The sequence below is a fragment of the Salmo trutta genome, chromosome 16, assembly GCF_901001165.1.
Source record: "Salmo trutta chromosome 16, fSalTru1.1, whole genome shotgun sequence".
In the NCBI taxonomy this organism is placed as follows: domain Eukaryota; kingdom Metazoa; phylum Chordata; class Actinopteri; order Salmoniformes; family Salmonidae; genus Salmo; species Salmo trutta.
Genome location: NC_042972.1, coordinates 40,004,701 through 40,018,729, shown reverse-complemented (window position 1 = coordinate 40,018,729; position 14,029 = coordinate 40,004,701). Strand labels below are relative to the sequence as shown.

Genomic DNA, 14,029 nt, shown 5'->3' with positions numbered 1-14,029 from the left:
CAGCAATTGTGAAAAACTGTATTTGGCTAAGGTGTATGTAAACTTCCGACTTCAACTGTACTGTACATACCAGCCCTACCCAAAGGGAAGAGGTGGGCAGGCCAGGGACTTGGCTGGCTGAGGGTACTACAGGGCAGGCGTACACAGTGCAGAACAGTGGGCACTGCTGAATGCTAAGCACGCCTTAAAAGAGAGCCCTTTGTCAGAATCCACCCCTGATGAATAGACTGCTCAGTATTTGAGAGTGTGTGGGATCTGTACAGCATTCTTCTCAAGTCATCAAGTCTGTTTGTCCATTTTAACCATTGCAATGCCTAATGGAGCAAATATCTTGACTAGAAAATATACTCTACTAATTCATGCAGGGGCTTATCCAAGACCCAGTGGAACAGCACACATTGTGGTGGAGGAATACTCCCAGACAACCCTCCCTCTGAACAGGCAGGCACCCCAGCTGTCAGTCTGAATTAGGCCAGGCCTTAGATCCCCACCACGGATCAGGACAGGACAGACTAAGTCCTCCGATAGGGAGTCAGAGTACAGGCGAAGAACGGGACGGCAGCTCCTCTCAGGATACAGTCAAGACAAAGTTTGCAGGTATGGGAAAGCTTATGAATGGGGATTTCACATGGTCTTTTGAAAGCTATTACAGTTCCTGTAAGCAGCTGTTTTTTAATGAAGTACTAACTGTCAAATTACTTACTAACTGTCGCTGTGTTTGATGAGTTTTAGAATAACAAGCACAGAGAGAGCATCCATTTTAGAACAGTCAAAAGCAGCTCGATTCTTGAAAAATTTGAAATCTGATTCTATTCTAGTGCCTTATTGGGATCCTTTTCTTTCTTTCTTTCTTTCTTTCTTTCTTTCTTTCTTTATCTCTCTCTCTGTGTCTGTATGTATATGTGTGTGTGTGTATGTGTGTGTGTGTGTGTGGTCTAACTTTACTATCATTTTGGGTTCCAAAAGACCTCACAAGGATAGTAAAACAAGGAAGATTCTGACAAGGTTATTTTAGGCATAGGGGTTAGGTTTAGGGTTAGGAGTTAGGGTTAGGGTTAGCTTTAGTTTAAGGGTTAGGGTTAGGGGTTTGGGGTTAGGGTTAGGGTTAGGTTAAGGGTTATGGTTAGGGGTTAGGGAAAATAAGATTTTGAATGGGAATAAATGTTTTCTTGCCCACTTGGATAGTAAAACCAATGTGTGTGTGTGCGTGTGTGTTTTGGGATTTTCCTCCTGTTTTTTCACTCTAGTGTCTACTTTCAGTCATACACTGAGAATACAAACATTAAGAACACCTGCCATAGATTGACCAGGTGAATCTAAGTGAACGTTATCATCCCTTATTGATGTCACTTGTTTAATCCACTTTAATCAGTGTAGATGAAGGGGAGGAGACAGGTTAAATAAGGATTTTTAAGCCTTGACACAATTGAGACATGGATTGTGTACAGTATGTGTGTCATTCAGAGGGTGGATGGGCAAGACAAAAAGACTGCAACGCTACAGGCTTTTTCTCGCTCAACAGTTTCCTGTGTGTATCAAGAATGGTCCACCACCCAAAGGACATCCAGACAACTTGACACATCTGTGGGAAGCATTGGAGTCAACATGGGCCAGCATCCCTGTGGAATGCTTTCAACACCTTGTAGAGTCCATGCCCTGATGAATTGAGGCTGTTCTGAGGGCAAAAGGGGGTGCAACTCAATATTAGGAAAGTGTTCCTAATGTTTTGTAAACTCTGTGTATGTCCTGTCGGGAATAGTCTCTCTAGCCATGTTTGTTTAAAATCCATTTGAACAATACTATGTTAGTTAAGAATAAGAAAGGAGGAAGAGAGAGAGCAAAATCAAGAGAGAGACATGCAGGGAGGGGAAGGAAAACATGAAAAAAAAGACTCTTTGAGGCAGCAGTCACTAAGGGGAGGGCAGCCGGATACAACTAGTGGGTGGCGCCTGATGATTGTATCTGAGCCATGGACACACATAGCAGCAAGCCTCTCTTTTACATACTCCCTTTCCCTAAACAGGAATAGATGTCATGTTTTAAACAGGAATAGATTTTATATATTTTAAACAGGAATGGATGTAGTAGGTGATTTTCTGTCACACAGTTTCTTACATCATCCCTTCTGTCTGGCTTTTTCTCAGAATTCACCCAGAAAACAACAATTCGGCACAGACTGAGACTCCTGGATCCTGCAGTGTTTTACAGGACTTTCTACTCTTACCAGTGGCCGCTGGAATAGGAGGAGAAACTGCTGCCTGAGGCCTGAGAACAGGGAGGCTAAGATTCTAACACTGCCACACAGGCAGCTCAACAGTCATGTCAGCCTCCCTCTTGGACGCTGATCCCATCTATGCCACGGTTGTCCACACTGCCAAGGCAAAGGCATGGGAGTCACCAGGTGCTGTAGCTGTACCTCCAGTCAGGCTGAGGCCTCCGGTGGACCTGAAGCTGACTCGCAGCCTCTCCAAGTCAGACTCAGACCTTTTTGTATCTTCCCTGAGTGAGGAGGATGGGGGTCTGAATGGCCACTGTGAGTCTGTGACCAACTGCAGCTCTGGGAAAAAACGGATGGAGAGATCACCCTCCTTCGCCTCAGAGTGGGATGAGGTAATACTCTGGGCTCTCTGGGTGGGAGGAGAGGCAGGGATTGACACTGGGAGAGTTAATGCATAGATAGGCTACCAATAGAGCTTTTTAACTCCTATAGGGGCTCGAGGTAAAGGAGGGGGAGTATTGTAATGAGGGATAAAGAGAGGAAGGAAGAAGAGTGAGAGGCAGGAGGGGAAGGGGCAGCAGTGGCGCTGACTTTACCTATACAGTCACTGCAGAATGCCTGCAGGCAAATGCTGAACGCATGAGTGGCCTGATCACTCCCACCAATACCCCATACCCCATAGCAGCCCTGGCACAAAAGGCTAATTGGGCTTGGACTGTCACTCTAGATACAGCCAGACTGCTTTCCAGGGGTCAGCCCATGCATGGTTCAATGTCTCCCCTGTTCCCACTGTTTCTCCTGCTCTCTGGAAGGCTAATGCAGGCCGCAGCCCCAGCCTCAGCACTTACTGTATGTATACAGATTCCATCCTGGTCTAAAGATGCATTGTGCTGAACTCTAGTCTAGATAGAGGTTATTGCCTCTTTTGGCTCAGCAGTCTCCCCCCTTGGCCATTCCCCCTGTTATTCCCTAGTTCCCCGGCCCTCTCTCTGCTCTCCCCTCTCTTCTCTGCTCCCTGACAGTACTGTTTACTCAGGCCCTGCTGGGTGGGGTGTCCTGTTCTCAAGGGCATCCTGTTTTGCAGCTGCCCCCGTGTGTCTGTTTCTCGTGTAGATTTTAGGGATTCATTTGGAGCAGGATGGGGGATAGGACGGAGGAACAAATACTTACTCAGACATACTCATAAGGAGCTTAACAACGGCCCGTCCCCCTCAGACAGTCCAGAGCCCGGGTCTATTACACACACACACGCACGCACACACACACACACACAGGGAGAGACAAAGCCAGCGGTCGACACACACACACACACACACACACACACACACACACACACACACACACACACACACACACACACACACACACACACACACACACACACACACACACTGTTCATAATTGTCTGAAGTCATTTATCGGTATATTTGTAATTTCTTGTCATTAGCCCGCCCTATGCTTGTCCCATTTATTTGATTTGATGTAAGGGTTATATTGAGGACATTTAAGCATAAGAGTGGTCCTCCATGCGGGAAAGCACTCTAGCAAGCAAGGGATCATCACACGGTATGCTAATGACAGGTATGATGACATCTATTATCAACAGCTTTACATCTTGAGTACATTTGTTAAATTCTTTAAAGGCACAAGTGTCCAAACCAGACATGTTAAAGATTGCATATCTCCATACCTCCACTCATTAGTGATACTCTGAATATCTCCATTCATTAGTGATACTTTGAATATCTCCATTCATTAGTGAGCGTACTTCAAATTACCTTTTTATATCAGAGAGATGATTGTGGTTGTAGTGTATGTTTGCTCATGCGTGCGTATAAGTGTATTGTGGCATGTTCTCGTCCATTTCCCTCATTGTGTTAACATTGCTCTAGTCTATTGGGAAGCTGGCTGAAAGTAATTTCAGCTTGGAAAGACTAACATGTTCAGCACATATGCTGGTTTAAGTCATTTCATAATTTATGTGGCTAGCTGGGGCAGTGATCTATTTATAATATCTAGTTTGACAAACTCACCTGACAGATTGGGTCTGCATTGGCTCACCCAGCGAAACACATCCACCTGATGTCCCCATCCCACTGCGCCAGACTGACAGAGAGCAGACTGTGTCGGGCATGTGAGCAAACATGCTTGATTGAACATCTGAATAAAAGTCTCTCCTCTCGTCATCTAGGCATGGAGCCAATGGGCAGTTCAGCTGTGAACATATTCCAAAGGTGAAACAGGAATGACAATGAGATCCATAAAAAAACTCGTCTTTGAGGTGTCCTCTTGGTTCCACCATCAGTCTATTAGTCTGTACTGTGGCCTGTCCTGAGTTAGTGATCCTGTTACATACCAATCTGGTTTAATCCCTGCCTCATATTACCTCCTGATGGCTAAACTTCACCATTCATGTGTAATATACACTACAGTTCAAAAGTTTGGGGTCACTTAGAAATGTCCTTATTTTTTAAAGAAAAGCAAAAAAAAATTGTCCATTAAAATAACATCAAATTGATTAGAAATACAGTGTAGACAATGTTAATGTTCTAAATTAATATTGTTGCTGGAAACGTCTGAATTTTTATGGAATATCTACATAGGCGTACAGAGGCCCATTATCAGCAACCATCAGTCCTGTGTTCCAATGGCACATTGTGCAATCCAAGTTTATCATTTTAAAAGGCTAATTGATCATTAGAAAACCCTTTTGCAATTATGTTAGCACAGATGAAAACTGTTGTCCTGATTAAAGAAGCAATAAAACTGGCCTTCTTTAGACTAGTTGAGTATCTGGAGCATCAGCATTTGTGGGTTCGATTACAGGCTCAAAATGGCCAGAAACAAAGAACTTTCATCTGAAACTCGTCAGTCTATTCTTGATCTGAGAAATGAAGGCTATTCCATGCGAGAAATTGCCAAGAAACTGAAGATCTCTTACAATGCTGTGTACTACTCTCTTCACAGAACAGCGCAAACTGTCTCTAACCAGAATAGAAAGCGGACTGGGAGGCTCCGGTGCACAACTGAGTAAGAGGACAAGTACATTAGAGTGTCTAGTTTGAGAAACAGATGCCTCACAAGTCCTCAACTGGCAGCTTCATTAAATAGTACCCGCAAAACACCAGTCTCAACGTCAACAGTGAAGAGGCAACTCCGGGATGCTGGCCTTCTAGGCAGAGTTGCAAAGAAAAAGCCATATCTCAGACCGGCCAATAAAAAGAAAAGATTAAGATAGGCAGAAGAACACAGACACTGGACAGAGGAACACAGGAGTGATGATAGCTGACAATGGGCCTCTGTACGCCTTTGTAGATATTCCATAAAAAATCTGCCGTTTCCAGCTACAATAGTCATTTACAACATTAGCAATGTCTACACTGTATTTCTGATCAATTTGATGTTATTTTAATGGACAAAAAATAGCTTTTCTTTCAAAAACAAGGACATTTCTAAGTGACCTCAAACTTTTGAACGGTAGTGTACCTGCAGTGAAAAGGCAATACTTATGGACCACACATTGTTATTGTGCCTAGATACTGAGAAAGGCAGGAGAAAAGTTCCATAAAGAGCGGTTGCTATTCAATCTGGCAAAGGGATTTACAGTCCAGGCTCCTAATTGCAAATTGGTAAAGTAGTTTAATGGCTATCCAGCTCAAAGCTTATAGCTGACAGTGATTCGTCATGATCTACACAGATGAGTGTATAATTAACTAATTAACTTTTGTTCATATGGGGACTTAGCTAAATTAATGGCTGTGTCTTGACTGTCTTAAATGAGTTGAATTCCCATTAAAAATAATGTGGACACTATACATTACTATACAGATTTAATCCTGAGCGATAGACCCATGAGAGGCCCTGGTTAGGGTAAGCTTCCCAACAGGTCTTCTCCCTGGGTCGTTGATGTGGGTAACAGAACACTGTGACAGCAGCATGGCATCAGCAGCAGAGATTGAAGTGCCCAGTAAGAGGATTAGCATATAGATCCCATCTGAATACAGTCTGATCACTTTTAAGAAGAGAACAATTGATTTAACAGAGTCCATCAACAGGCCCTTGACTTCATAACTGTGCTATAATATATATTTCTTTGTGGTCACCATACTTGATTATTCCCACTCACTGTCGTACTAATCAAAGGCTTGCCACTCAAGAGCTTACTGGAAAATAGTGCATATGTGCATTCTACTGTAAGACAATTCACAATTCAGTTTGAAACATCATCTATTATGTGATGCATTATGATGGTTACACTGACTAGTTTTTTGTACACATTTTCCACCGATTTGTTCTCAACTGATGTCCTGTACATCTGGAAAGTGTGATGATGTGGGACAGTTATGTAGCCTTCATTGTATTACTCTCAGGCTGAAATAATCTACCTCTTTAATTGTAATGAGATGGAATTCCTCAAAAAGCAGCTTTTGGGACGAGATAAGGTGCACTATGGGCAATGTGGTGCTGGTAAGTGTGTGATATAGAATGTAACTGGGTTAATTCAAAGTGGAATATGGGAGGTCTGTATCGCTGGAGGGAGCTGCCATGCTTCCCACGTGTCTGACTTCTAAATGAATCAAGGCTTTTCCTGAGTGTTGATGCCACTAGCAAAATGCATAGGACTTCTCAAATACTAAATATTGCATTAAATAGCCCTTTCTTTGTCTTCAGTGTAATTAGTGAAAGCAAATTCAGATTTTCATCCTCTCATAGTTGTAGAAAATACAGATTTAATCACAGGATAGAACTGTATTATGGCATTAGCTACCACTTGAACAGTTAGTGTACAGTTAGCTCCCTCCATGGCTCTGAGAAGCTCTCTTCCCATAATCCCAGTCTGTCAAGAGGAAAGGGTGCTGGAGAATGTCACACCAATTCTCACGCAAAAATACAAGGCTGAATTGTACAATATTACTGCAATATTCTTCTTGACTTTGCTTTTATAAGATACTTTTTGATCCATTCTTTTCCAAGAGAGAAGAGGTTTTAGGTCCATGATGTGCTGTATTGTTCTGTGTTAACCTCCAGGCAGGCTTGTTGTTTCTCTCTGTATACTGCATGTTTTCCCTTTCTGTTCAGAGATGGGGCAGAGAGCCTTATTTAATCTCATAAAGGTCATTTTGCAGAGAGCTTAAGCTATTTGGCCTGCCACTTTCCCCTGGGCTTCGTGCACACAAGGTTCAAATGCTTTAAATTGTGAGTGACCCTATTACCCTGCTGTGTTTTTGCTGAGTGGTGGAGGGAGTGTGAATGACCATTAAAACGCTACCAACATTTTTGTGTAAATGCTGACCAGACCGCTTGCGCACGTGCGTCCGCGTGCACCATCACGCGCATGTTGATTTTGTCCACCCACACCAGACGCAATCAGGACACGCAGGTTGGAATATCAAAATGAACTCTGAACCAACTATATTAATTTGGTGGCAGGTTGAAAAGCATTAAACATTTATGGCAATTTAACTAGCTACTTGCTGTTGCTAGCTAATTTGTCCTGGGATATAAACATTGGGTTGTTATTTTACCTGAAATGCACAAGGTCCTCTACCCTGACAATTAATCCACAGATAAAGAGTAAACCGAGTTTGTTTCTAGTAATCTCTCCTTTAGGATTCTTCTTCTTCATTGGACTTTGTATGGCAGTTGGCAACCAACTTTAAGGTGCATTACCACCACCAGCTGGACTGGAGTGTGGACCTCAGTTCATTTTTCAATCACCCATGTGGGAATATGCTCATAAAAACCAATGAGGAGATGGGTGAGGCGGGACTTGCAGCACGTCAAGTGCCACAAATAGAAAAAAGTTATATTTTAGCGCCTGGCTACATAGACACTTGTTGATGCGCGCGAGCAGTGTGGGAGCAATGATTGAATAACATGTTTGTGTACATTTATTTTGTAACGCTCGCACATGAGACACGAGCGGTGTGGTCAGCATGTTACTCTTAAACAACCCTCCTCCATTTTCAGCCCTCCTCCTCAGTCAGCCTCCATGTTCAATCAACATTATACTGTCTGTAAACAGACAGACACAAGATGTATGAGCAAATGTTGAAGCTTATTAATCAATGATTTGGCCTGTCTTAAGAAATGTTAGCAGTAAAGGGTAAGGTTACAGACACTGAAAATATACTATATTATGTTTACTTGTGTTATGGAAAGGATGAATACGTTTAATACTGCTATTGTTGAATCTTGGGGTAACCATATCTGGTTTGTTCTGCTCCTCCTCCTCAGATTGACAAGATAATGAACCTGATTGGAGCAGGCATCGAATCGTCCAATGACAAGCAGTGCGTATCCCCAGGTAAATGTTATTTATTTGCATTGTCTTGTAGGTAAATGCTGCAGTAAGCTATATGTCAGCCTTGTGATAGAGTTTTCTGGTAAAGGGTTAACCTTTACATCATTACAGGTAGAATGTGTCTTCGCTGTACAGTCTCACTAACAGCCAACAACCCTATTATCTAAGACATAAATGATAGCCGGTGGGAATTGTGGTGGAGTACCCCACCAAGGTAATGGCAGTGCTGGCAACACTGGCTGCAGTAACCCTTTGGGGGATGGTCACACTCTGACAATCAGGGAGGGGGCAGAATACTGTGGCCTTGGCGGCACAGCATCATAATGGTCTGACTGCACAGGGGGTGCCGCGGTAAAAGGGTCTCCACAGGGGACCAGCATGAGTGTGTGTTGGGGGAAGGGGGGTATCCAAGCTCCATCAGCCAGGAATATACATTGCTTATCAAATCTTCCCATCCCTGCTCAATTTTGTTAAGCCTCTCAAACAACTACAATGGTATATGCATTCACATAGCAAGTCTACTCTTGAGCTAGGCTCTGGGGATGGAACAACTGTTTGTGTATGTGTGTGCGTGAGGGCCTGTGTGAGTGTGTAGGTGGGAGTATTGGTGGAAGGGGAGAGGTGTAGATGTGTATGTGTGGATGGGGCGTGTGCTTGTATCCATCAAACAGCCGTTTCTATAGGGTAATGATGTTAGGGACCATAAAGGATGGAATCACAAGCTGTTATATAAAATAAATAATATCTGCATGCCTAAATATTGATTTTCTACTGCTTGTCCTTGATAAAGATAACAATCCTTTGTAGGAAGTGCCTACATTATTATTTTTCAATTATGGAAAGGAATTAATGTATGCGTATAAAAATTATATAATTACAGACAGTATAACCGAGGCGAAAGGGTTAGACATGCTTATGGCTACTAAACTGGTTTTGTTCTGTAAGTGGCACTTTGTGCTCTTCTCAAGTGTCCCAACCTCTTAAGGGCTCTAGGATCCATGTGTAGGGGGTGGGGGGGTCTGTCAGTCACAGGGACGACATCTCTACAGAGAGGGAAAAAAGTATTTGATCCCCTGCTGATTTTGTACGTTTGCCCACTGACAAAGAAAGGACCAGTCTATAATTTTAATGGTAGGTTTATTTGAACAGTGAGAGACAGAATAACAACAAAAATATCCAGAAAAACGCATGCCAGAAATGTTATAAATTGATTTGCATTTTAATGAGGGAAATAAGTATTTGACCCCCTCTCAATCAGAAAGATTTCTGGCTCCCAGGTGTCTTTTATACAGGTAACGAGCTGAGATTAGGACCACACTCTTAAAGGGAGCGCTCCTAATCTCAGTTTGTTACTTGTATAAAAGACACCTGTCCACAGAAGCAATCAATCAATCAGATTCCAAACTCTCCACCATGGCCAAGACCAAAGAGCTCTCCAAGGATGTCAGGGACAAGATTGTAGACCTACACAAGGCTGGAATGGGCTACAAGACCATCGCCAAGCAGCTTGGTGAGAAGGTGACAACATTTGGTGTGATTATTCGCAAATGGAAGAAACACAAAAGAACTGTCAATATCCCTCGACCTGGGGCTCCATGCAAGATCTCACCTCGTGGAGTTGCAATGATCATGAGAACGGTGAGGAATCAGCCCAGAACTACACGGGAGGATCTTGTCAATGATCTCAAGGCAGCTGGGACCATAGTCACCAAGAAAACAATTGGTAACACACTACGCCGTGAAGAACTGAAATCCTGCAGCGCCCGCAAGCTCCCCCTGCTCAAGAATACATATACAGGCCCGTCTGAAGTCTGCCAATGAACATCTGAATGACTCAGAGGACAACTGGTGAAAGTGTTGTGGTCAGATGAGACCAAAATGGAGCTCTTTGGCATCAACTCAACTCGCCGTGTTTGGAGGAGGAGGAATGCTGCCTATGACCCCAAGAACACCATCTCCACCGTCAAACATGGAGGTGGAAACATTATGCTTTGGGGGTGTTTTTCTGCTAAGGGGACAGGACAACTTCACAGCATCAAAGGGCGGATGGATGGGGCCATGTACCGTCAAATCTTGGGTGAGAACCTCCTTCCCTCAGCCAGGGCATTGACAACGGGTCGTGGATGGGTATTCCAGCATTACAATGACCCAAAACACACGGCCAAGGCAACAAAGGAGTGGCTCAAGAAGAAGCACATTAAGGTCCTAGAGTGGCCTAGCCAGTCTCCAGACCTTAATCCCATAGAAAATCTGTGGAGGGAGCTGAAGGTTCGAGTTGCCAAATGTCAGCCTCGAAACCTTAATGACTTGGAGAAGATCTGCAAAGAGGAGTGGGACAAAATCCCTGAGATGTGTGCAAACCTGGTGGCCAACTACAAGAAACATCTGACCTCTGTGATTGCCAACAAGGGTTTTGCCACCAAGTACTAAACCATGTTTTGCAGAGGGGTCAAATACTTATTTCCCTCATTAAAATGTAAATCATTTTATCACATTTTTGACATGCGTTTTTCTGGATTTTTTTGTTGTTATTCTGTCTCTCACTGTTCAAATAAACCTACTATTAAAATGATAGACTGATCATTTCTTTGTAAGTGGGCAAACGTACAAAATCAGCAGGGGATCAAATACTTTTCCCCCCCGCTGTATACAGACTTTCTTTTTTTCTACTGTGTCATTGACTTGTTTATTGTGTTATTGGCTTGTTTATTGTTTATTCCATGTGTAACTCTGTGTTGTTGTCTGTCTCACACTGCTTTGCTTTATCTTGGCCAGGTCGCAGTTGTAAATGAGAACTTGTTCTCAACTAGCCTACCTGGTTAAATAAAGGTGAAATAAAAAATTACAATTAAATTGGTGGATGTGCTTGGTGTACATATCCTGGAAAAGTTGAGCGAAGTTGCATCAATACATTTTGATAGAAAAATTAGCAAAATGGATAGAATCTTGAAACCGTGGTGAGGGAAACACCTATCCATTTACAGCAAGATTACCCTGATTAATTCTCTAGTGATATCACAGTTTACATATTTCTTCATGGCTCTAATGACTCCAGGAGAGTCCTTTTCAAACCATGCGAGAACAAAAAAAAAATTCACTTTACTTGGAATGGCAAACCAGATTAAGTTAAACGAGCATATTTACATAATGAAAAGGAGTTTTGATATTAAGGCTTTAAATCTCTCTCATAAAGCCTCCATTGTACCAACATTGTATCTAAATCCAAACTGGTTTTCGACTAAGAGAGGCCCATCCATTGTTTAAGATTGGGCTCTTTGCCTTTTTGCAGATGAAAACTTACATTTTTAGGTGGATTGACAATGGATCCCTGTTTAAAGTATCGTCCTTTTAAAAATAAGTCATACAGAGTTGGGTACAATTTCAATTTCATCCTCCAGAAAAGGCATATCTAATATTACAGCTAATAATATAGCTAAACTCCAATCTATTGATAGAAAAAATATATATATATTTTTTTTTTCACCTTTATTTAACCAGGTAGACTAGTTGAGAACAAGTTCTGATTTACAATTGCGACCTGGCCAAGATAAAGCAAAGCAGTTTGACACATACAACAACACAGAGTTACACATGGAGTAAAACAAACATACAGTCAATAACACAGTGGAAAAATAAGTCTATATACAATGTGAGCAAATGAGGTGAGATAAGGGAGGTAAAGGCAAAAACGGCCATCGTGGCGAAGTGCATACAATATAGCAAGTAAAACACTGGAATGGTAGATTTGCAGTGGAAGAAAGTGCAATTCAGAAATAGAAATAATGGGGTGCAAAGGAGCTAAATAAATAAATAAATACAGTAGGGAAAGAGGTAGTTGTTTGGGCTAAATTATAGATGGGCTATGTACAGGTGCAGTAATCTGTGAGCTGCTCTGACAGCTGGTGCTTAAAGCTAGTGAGGGAGATAAGTGTTTCCAGTTTCAGAGATTTTTGTAGTTCGTTCCAGTCATTGGCAGCAGAGAACTGGAAGGAGAGGCGGCCGAAGGAGGAATTGGCTTTGGGGGTGACCAGTGAGATATACCTGCTGGAGCGCGTGCTACAGGTGGGTGCTGCTATGGTGACCAGCGAGCTGAGATAAGGGGGGACTTTACCTAGCAGGGTCTTGTAGATGACCTGGAGCCAGTGGGTTTGGCGACGAGTTTGAAGCGAGGGCCAGCCAACGAGAGCGTACAGGTCGCAGTGGTGGGTAGTATATGGGGCTTTGGTGAAAATCAGAACAACAGTTTTCAGCTGTGCTAACATAATTGCAAAATGGTTTTCTAATGATCAATTAGCCTTTTAAAATGATAAACTTGGAGTAGCTAACACAACGTGCCATTGGAACACAGGAGTGATGGTTGCTGATAATGGGCCTCTGTTCGCCTATGTAGATATTCCATAAAAAACTGCCGTTTCTAGGTACAATGGTCATTTACAACATTAACAATGCCTACACTGTATTTCTGATCAATTTGATGTTATTTTAATGACCAAAAATGTCGATATTTCTTTCAAAAACAAGGACATTTCTAAGTGACCCCGAACTTTTGAATGGTATTGTACACTGTTCAAAAAAATAAAGGGAACACTTAAACAACACAAAGTAACTCCAAGTCAATCACACTTCTGTGAAATCAAACTGTCCACTTAGGAAGCAACACTGATTGACAATAAATTTCACATGCTGTTGTGCAAATGGAATAGACAACAGGTGGAAATTATAGGCAATTATCAAGACACCCCCAATAAAGGAGTGGTTCTGCAGGTGGGGACCACAGACCACAGACCACTTCTCAGTTCTTATGCTTCCTGGCTGATGTTTTGGTCACTTTTGAATGCTGGCGGTGCTTTCACTCTAGTGGTAGCATAAGACAGAGTCTTACAACCCACACAAGTGGCTCAGGTACTGCAGCTCATCCAGGATGGCACATCAATGCGAGCTGTGGCAAGAAGGTTTGCTGTGTCTGTCAGCGTAGTGTCCAGGGCATGGAGGCGCTACCAGGAGACAGGCCAGTACATCAGGAGACATGGAGGAGGCCGTAGGAGGGCAACAACCCAGCAGCAGGACAGCTACCTCCGCCTTTGTGCAAGGAGGAGCAGGAGAAGCACTGCCAGAGCCCTGCAAAATGACCTCCAGCAGGCCACAAATGTGCATGTTTCTGCTGAAACGGTCAGAAACAGACTCCATGAGGGTGGTATGAGGGCCCGACATCCACAGGTGGGGGGTTGTGCTTACAGCCAACACCGTGCAGGACGTTTGGCATTTGCCAGAGAACACCAAGATTGGCAAATTCGCCACTGGCGCCCTGTGCTCTTCACAGATGAAAGCAGGTTCACACTGAGCACGTGACAGACGTGACAGAGTCTGGAGATGCCGTGGAGAACGTTCTGCTGCCTGCAACATCCTCCAGCATGACCGGTTTGGCGGTGGGTAAGTCATGGTGTGGGGTGGCATTTCTTTGGGGGGCCGCACAGCCCTCCATGTGCTCGCCAGAGGTAGCCTGACTG

At 43.2% G+C, this 14,029-nt stretch overlaps 1 protein-coding gene across 2 annotated transcripts in view; it reads left to right on the top strand.

Annotated features, from left to right (window-relative positions):
• Positions 1-303: 303 nt before the first annotated feature.
• The window catches only part of LOC115150751 (ankyrin repeat and SAM domain-containing protein 1A), a 45,967-nt gene continuing 32,241 nt past the window's right edge, over positions 304-14,029 (top strand). The window contains exons 1-3 of one of the 2 annotated variants that reach the window (XM_029694373.1): positions 304-597; positions 2,145-2,610; positions 8,456-8,525. In XM_029694373.1, coding sequence (XP_029550233.1) covers positions 2,320-2,610; positions 8,456-8,525 — 361 coding nt within the window. In that variant the 5' untranslated portion in view covers positions 304-597; positions 2,145-2,319. Of the gene's footprint in view, positions 598-1,977; positions 2,611-8,455; positions 8,526-14,029 lie in introns of those variants that run through there. The other variant, XM_029694372.1, reaches the window with a different exon arrangement.